Genomic DNA, 7714 nt, shown 5'->3' on the forward strand with positions numbered 1-7714 from the left:
TTGGCAGAACCAGGATTGAACTCAGGCCCTTGCACTTGCCAGGCAAGCGCTTATTCTACTGAGCTATCTCCCTGGCTTCTTTCTTTCTCTCTTTTCTTTCTTTCTTTCTTTCTTTCTTTCTTTCTTTCTTTCTTTCTTTCTTTCTACCTATCTATCTATCTTTCTTGTTGTTTTGAGATTTTGAAATAATCTTGGTATGCAGTCAGGCAGGCTCTGAATTCACTTGTAGCCCAGGCTGGCCTTGAACTTCTTTTTCTTTTCTGAGACAGGGTCTCACTATGCAGTTCTGGCTGATCTTGAGCTCACTTTGTAGACCAGGCTGGTCTCGAATTCACAATGCCCTTTCTGCTTCAGCCTCTTGAGTGCTGAGGTTACAGGTGTGTGCCACCATCCCCGGAATGTGCATTGTTCTTGTTGTACACATTTTAAAAATTCAAATTGTGGCTGGGGAGATAGTTCAGCAGTCTAAGCGCCTGCCTAGGCAAGCACAAGGACCAGGGCTTGATCCCTGGTACCACATGTTATGCCTGCCCGCCTTGGTCATGCCAAGCCGGCCACCAAGACCAGGCGTGGTGGCACACACCTGTAATCCTAGTGCGGAGGAGGCTGAAACAGGAGGATCATGAGTCCAAGCTACATAGCGAGACCCTGTACCAGATACATAAAATTAATAATAATAATAATAATTATTATTATTATTATAAAATAAAAATTGTTGAGCATAGTGGCACATTCTGTGATTCCAGCACTTAGGAGGCTGAGGTAAGAGGATTGCTGTAAGTTTGAGACCCATTTGAGCTACATAGTGAATTCAAAGCCAACCTCATATGGAGACCCTATCTCAAAAATAGAAACACAATAAATATGAAATGCAAGTGGAGTTTATCTCGTTTTAGTTTTAGTTTTGTGTTGTTTCATTTTTGAGACACACTCACACTATGTCAGCCATTCTCCTGTCTCAGCCTCACAGGTAGCTGGGGCTATAGGTGTGAGCCATGGGTACCCAGATTCTTGCTGGCTTAGGAATAAAAGGATGCCCATATCTTAGAGTCCCAGTAGATATCCCTCTAGTTACTATCTGGGAATGACAGGAAGACATATCTCCCTGCTACAGGGTCACCTCTCCTCAGCCTGGCCTTCAGGGACAGGGTGGAGTTTCCCATTTGGTTCAGACAGCAAAGTTTAAAGGCTTTAAGGACTACAAGGCAACATTGGAAAGATGTGCTTATGCTATAAAATATCAAAAAAGAAAAGGGCAGCCAGGGATATAGCTTAGCAGCAAAGTGCCTGCCTGGCAGAAGCAAGGTCCTGAGTTCAATCCCTGGTACTGTTAAAAAAGGGGGGGGCGGGGAGATAGCTCAGTAGAATAGCACTTGCCTGGCAAGCACAGGGTCCTGAGTTCAATCCCTGGTACTGTTAAAAAAGGGGGGGGCGGGGAGATAGCTCAGTAGAATAGCACTTGCCTGGCAAGCACAGGGTCCTGAGTTCAATCCCTGGTACCATAAAAAAGAAAAGAAAAGAGCAAGCTCAAAATACTACTCTTGCTGTACCTGCCAATAGAAGTGCTGATCTCCTAGAGTTACATCTTTATTCAAAACAGTGGAATAAGCGCTTCCCTGGCAAGCGCAAGGGCCTGAGTTCAATCCCTGGTTCTGCCAAAAACAAACAAACAAACAAACAAGCAAAAAAACAAATGACTTAGCACTCAGGAGGCTGAGGCAAGAGGTTCTCTTAAGAGTTGGAGGTCAGCCTGGGCTACAAATAAGTTCAAGGCCAGCCTAAACTGCAGAGCAAGACCCTGTCTCAAAAAGACAAGAACAAACAAACCAAATGACTATTTGAGTCCTGGTAAGGTGAAGCACCTCTCTAGTCTTTGACCAAGGAGCCCCTGAGAACATACTTGTCTTCAGAGCCTCTATTTCTTCATCAGGTGCTCACTTCTGTAGCACATATACTAAAATAGTTCCTCATCTTTAAAATTGGGGAGCTGGACTGGGTGTGTTGGTATATGCCCCTATCTCAAAAAAAAAAAAAAAAAAAAAAAAAGGCCTCTGGGGCAGGGCAGAGGGACACACCAGACTGTGGGTTTGGATGACCCCAGGGCGAGTGGCGGAACCCCGAGAAAGGCGGTCTTTGTGGGCCTTGAATTTCATTGGGGATGGCTGTTATTAACTGGATGACCTTGGATCAGCCTTTTTCCCTGGGCATCTTCATCACTAGATGAGACCAAGGGGCCTAGCTGGCTTGCCTTAAGGCCCTGCAGCCCAATGTCCACCCCAGCCTCTGTGAGTCCCCCCACTAGGCCCTCCACAGCCTGGCACTCCTACCTCAGTTCCTCCAGCTTGCACTGGCTGGCCCAGGCCCCTTTGTTCCTTCGGGGCACATAGGAAGCCAGGCAGCGAGCCACCTGCTGCTGAACAAGCTGCTCCCGGGCCCTGCGTAGCTCAGCCTGCTGCAGGTCCTCCTGCCGCTGCCGCTCCCAGGCCTGCAGCAGGTTCCTGGCGGTAAGAAGGAGGGGAGAAGACTGGGGAACAGGAGCTCGGAGGTGGGCAAGCTACCAGGCAAGGAGCACAGAAACATAAGAGGAGTTCTTGGGGGATTTCCTTTACAAAGCAGCCTTCTCTGAGGGTAGAAGCAAGACCTTGCTCTTTTCTGAGTCTATTATCAGGTGGGAGTCAGGTTAAGGCCTAACAGTTTGAGGAACAGCTGGACAGATGGACAAACTGACTAAAGAATGGATGGGAATGAGAAAGTGCTGAGGGGATCAATAAATGGAACGATAGATGGATGAAGGGTGAGGATGGCTGAATAGATAGCTGCTAGACAGATCTGAACGGTCTTCTCTAGATCTCAAGGCCAATTGCTTCTTTAAACTTTTTTTTTTTATATCAACCATTGTTTATTTATTTATTTATTTATTTATTTTACATTTATTTAGTGTGTGTGTGTGTGTGTGTGTGGCCAGCTCAGCCCACCAGGGGGCGGGCTGGCTAGCATGTGGTGCTGGGGGATCGAACCGCAGTCCCTGTGCTTTGCTAAGCTTGTTCTAAGTAGGTGCTTTAGACCACTGAGCCATCTCTCCAGCCCTAAACTTTTTTTTTAAATATGTATTTATTTTTATTTATTACATTTATTTATTGTGTGTGTGTGTGGCCAGCTCAGCCCACCAGGGGGTGGGTCTGGCTGGCATGTGGTGCTGGGGATCGAACCGCGGTCCCTGTGCTTTGCCAAGCTTGTTTCAAGTAGGTGCTTTAGACCACTGAGCCATCTCTCCAGCCCGCCAATTGTTTCTTAACAATTAGGTGTGTATTAAATAGCTCTCCCCTAGACAGACTTTCCCTGACCACCTAGTACTACAGGGAGCATCACACTATCTGATTTCAAAATACACTACAAAGCTATAGTAATTAAAACAACATGGTACAGAGATAAAAAAAAAAAAAACATAGACAAATAGAACAGAATACTGAGCCCAGAAATAATTCCATGCATTTATGGCTAAGTGATTTTTGACCAAGATGTCAAGAGCACAATTGGGAAAGGATAATCTCTTCAATGTGTGTTGAATGAATCACTCCATTAGAAGGTTGATGGATAAACAGAGGGAAATATAGTAATTGTTTCAATAGTCGGACAAGTAGGCAGAGAAGGATAGGTTGTTGGATGGACGCTATCAAGAGACAAAGGGAGAAATGGATGGATGCAGAGATGGGTGGGTAGATGGGCAATGGATGGATGGGTGAGTAGATGGTGGGTGGATGGATAGACGGATTAATAGATGACTGGTTAGTCAGAAAAAGTTGATGAATAGATCAAGAAAGGAGTGAATGAATGTCTTCTGGTGAACTGGCTCCATCATTTCTCATCCTTGGCTGCTACCCTCCTGTTTTACCCCCTTACCTAGTGGCCTCCTGTCGTTTATGGAATGTGCGATTAGGAAAGTTGGCAGACAAGAAAGCTTCATCACCTCCCCAGGCATGGGCCTTCCCTCTCCCCTCGGAGGTCTGGACAACAGCCTGCTGCAATGTCTTCCGGGTTTGCTTTTGGGGATCTATCCACAGTGGAAGCAATTTAGAGAAACCCTCCCCTCCAGGGTGAGCCACCGGGAGTCTCCCCTAGCACCCCCCAGCCTGGCCCAGCCCAACCCACAGAGAGCGCCCCACCCTGCAGGGGAGCCTGGGCCGCAGCGGCCCTCACCATAGCACTCTTGCAGTAACTGCCGGCGCAGCTTTTCTAGGTCCCAGGGCCCCTCTAGCTCCTGGGCCCTGGCCTCGCCTCTCTGTGGCCGTCGGGGGTTGTAGGAGCTGGAGCTTTGCGCTCGCTGCGCCTCCTCTTCTAAGGCTTCCTCTCCCGAATTCCGCCCCTTTTTTCGAGAACCGCTCTTTCTCCTATGAGGGGCGCTATGCTCCCGCTCCTCCGCTTCCACAGTCGCCTCTGAGAAGCGCTCCTCCGAGAGCAACGGTCCACGGGGTAGCTGAGGTAGCTCCTCCGGGCTCAGACCCAGCTCCGCTTCTTCAGCACCCTCGCCTTGCGGCTCAGGAGCCTCTCTACACTCTGATTTCGATCCTGGCCTCTTGCCTGGCAGCCAGGGGCCACACGCGCTGGATGGCTCCAGCCCTTGATTCTCCCCTTTACTGGGCGAGAGGGGCACACTGCCGCAGGGCCCCAGCTGCTGTCTCCTCTCCAGGGCTCCTGGGAGGCTGGCGGTGGACTTGCGCCTGGACTTGAGCTGGGGGACCGCCGGGAGCTGGGCCAGAGCCTGATGGCCCAGGGCCGAAGGGGAGCTTGGCTGAAGCAGAGCCCGGCCCTCTGAAAAGTTCTCCCAGGCCCACTGGAATGGGAAGGAGGGTTCCCGAGGAGCACAGGGGAAGGGACTGAAGAGGAAGAGGGCAGGGGTCAGGGCAGGGTCCTCTGGTCCCCAGGTTCCCTCCCAGCCCCTTCCCTGCCGCTCACTTCTCAGTGGAGCTTCCTTTCTTGGTCCGCCCCCTGGGCTTGCTGTCCTTGGTCTTCTGCCCTGCGCTCTGAGACCTTTTCCTCTGGCTCTGATTTGGTTCAACATTACCACTTCCCAAGGTGCCCTAGGCAAAAAGAGGAGCAGAGCCCCAGTGTGAGCAGAGCCCCAGTGTGAGCAGCCTCCTGCACTTCTCTGACCCTCCCAAGGGCCCTCTTGATCCTTAAGACACATCAATCACTGCCTCCCTCTGCCCCAACTGAGCACTCCCCTGTTTAAGTCCAGCCTGAATTACATAGCAGAACCCTGTCTCAAAAAATAAAGTCCAAAAGGGCCAAGGAGATAGCTCATCAGCATAAGCACCTACCTGACAAGCGCAAGGTCCTAAGTTCAATTCTGAGTACCAGAAAAACAAAAAAGAAGTTCCCTTTAATGCACATACACACACACACAGTCCAAGAGCTGAGATCTACCTGTACATCTTAGTTCTGGTCTTCAGAGCTTAGATTTGTCAACATTGCCCTGGCCTGCCAGCAAAGAGCTCAGAGGTTCTAAACACAGAGACATTAAATGTCTAAAGAGATAGAAATGCTAATTATCCAATTTTTTAAATCATCATATTCAATATATGCATGAAATTATCATTATCAGGTTTCAATTAAGTTTTTTTGTTTGTTTGTTTTTGTTTTTGTTTTTTGTGGAACCAGGCCCTTGCACTTGTCAGGGAAGCACTTATTCTACTGAGCCATCTCCCCGGTGCCAAGAATTTTAAAATGTAGCTGGGCATGATGATCCAGGCCTGTGGGAGGCTGAGTCCGGAGGCTATGCCTGGCTAGATAAATTTTTAAATTTGAGTCTAACCTGGGCAATTGAGTGATACCCACTCTCAAAATTAATCAGTTGCATTTTACTTTTTTATTTAGGTCTTTTTTTTTTTTTTTTGGTACTGAGGATTGAACTCAGGACCTTGTACTTGCAATGATCCTCCTGCCTCAGCTCCCGAGTTCTGGGATTACAGGTATATGCCACTATGCCCGGCCCTATTTATTTTATTTATTTATTTATTTATTTATTCATTCATTCATTTTTGGTGGAACCAGGGATTAAACTCAGACCCTTGTGCTTGCCAGGCAAGTGCTTATTCTATTGAGCTATCTCCCTGGCCCCTTTACTTATTTATTTAAAGTGTTTTTGTCTTTGTTTTTTTGAGATGGAGTCTCACTGTACAGTCTGGGCTGGTATTTTTTTTTTAATATCTTTATTTATTTGTGTGTGTGTGTGTGTGTGTGTGTGTGTGTGTGTGTGTGTGTGGCCAGCTCAGCCCACCAGGGGGTGGGGCTGGCTGGCATGTGGTGCTGGGGGATTGAACCACGGTCCTTGTGTTTTGCTTAGCTTAGCTTGTTCTAAGTAGGTGCTTTAGACCACTGAGCCATCTCACCAGCCCCATCTGGGCTGGTATTGAACTCACTCTGTAACCCAGACTGGCCTTGAATTCGCAGCAATCCTTCTCCCTCAGCTTTCTGACTGTTAGGGTTACCATGGTGAGTGCCATCATGCCTGGCTAGATAAATTTTTAAAATGGGAATCAGACAAAAATAAAAATTTATTCTTAAAAAAATAAACAGACAGTTCTCCTAAATGTCCTACAGGGCTCTGGACTTGCTGCAGCCGAGGTGGAAGGCACTAATTTTCCCTCTGGAAACTCTTCCCACCCTGCAGTGTTCCCTAAATCACTGCATCATTCCTCATTTCTTTTTTTTTTTTTCGGAACCGGGGATTGAACTCAGGCCTTTGAGCTTGCCAGGCAAGAACTTATTCTACTGAGCCATCTCCCCAGCCCTATTCCTCATCTTTTAAGACTCCCCATCTTTTTGGCTTTCTACCATCTCTCTCTCACACAGCCTCCCTCCCTGACCGTTATCTGAGCCTCAGCTCCAACCTTGTGGCTTCTCAAGACCTGTGCCCTGGCCCCAGATGCCCTCTTGCCTATGGGCAGTTAGGCCCCCCTGGTCCCCACCCCCTCACTCCACCTGGGGGATCCTTGACAGAAGCTTGAGTAACCCGACTGATGTCCTTGGAGCCTGAGGCCTGAGATCCTGCCTGGCTCTTCTTGAAGTGTCCCGGACCAACTGCTGCTCAGTGTTTAACATATCGGTGTCCTGCCGCATCCCATCCCCTACCCCCACTTGCCAGCCATGGAACTGTCCTTTGGCCATCGCTATGGCAACTGGTCCCCAGCCAATCTCAAGACATCTGGCAAAAAACAGGACCAGTGAGGGTCATCCTGTAAGGAAAGCTGACTTTCTTCCAGGAGAGGAGAGCTCAATGAGATTCGAGAATTCAAATCACACCTGGAAGTCTAGCGATTCAGACCATGTCCTGGCTTCACTGCTGACCCTCATGTGACTTGGTGTAACTCCCCCACCCCTACTCACCCTGTCCTGTTTCCCCATCTCTCTTTTGAAAAAGACTGTGGGACTCAGCCCTCTTGAAGGGTCCTCAGATCCTGCAAAGATGCTCTGCTGAAGGCCCTGTCCTTGTGCCTACCCTAGCCCCACCTGAGGACCTGTGGGAAGGAATAAAACTCCTAGGAGCTTCAAACCACCTGCCCTCCAGCCCCTAACAGGATAGGAAAGCCCAAGAAGGTCAGTGCTATGTCCAGTAGAGGCAAAAGGCAAATCAGTAGGCTCTGGAGGGAAAACAGCATTTTGGGTTTTTTTTGTTGTTATTTTGTCTTGATGTTTTGTTTGTTTTTGGTGCCCT

General features: G+C 48.6%; 1 protein-coding gene across 1 annotated transcript in view; it reads right to left on the reverse strand.

Annotated features, from left to right (window-relative positions):
- Tsga10ip (testis specific 10 interacting protein) overlaps window positions 1-7119 on the reverse strand; it is a 9751-nt gene extending 2632 nt beyond the window's left edge. Inside the window, exons 1-5 of the mRNA XM_004627358.1 lie at window positions 6982-7119; window positions 4954-5078; window positions 4183-4874; window positions 3901-4051; window positions 2328-2498 (exon numbers count right to left, since the gene is read on the reverse strand). Of these exons, the coding sequence (XP_004627415.1) occupies window positions 2328-2498; window positions 3901-4051; window positions 4183-4874; window positions 4954-5078; window positions 6982-7119 (1277 nt within the window). The remainder of the gene's footprint in view (window positions 1-2327; window positions 2499-3900; window positions 4052-4182; window positions 4875-4953; window positions 5079-6981) is intronic.
- Between the last annotated feature and the right edge of the window lie 595 nt (window positions 7120-7714).

The sequence above is a fragment of the Octodon degus genome, unplaced genomic scaffold (genome assembly GCF_000260255.1).
Source record: "Octodon degus isolate 3935 unplaced genomic scaffold, OctDeg1.0 scaffold00018, whole genome shotgun sequence".
Lineage (NCBI taxonomy): Eukaryota > Metazoa > Chordata > Mammalia > Rodentia > Octodontidae > Octodon > Octodon degus.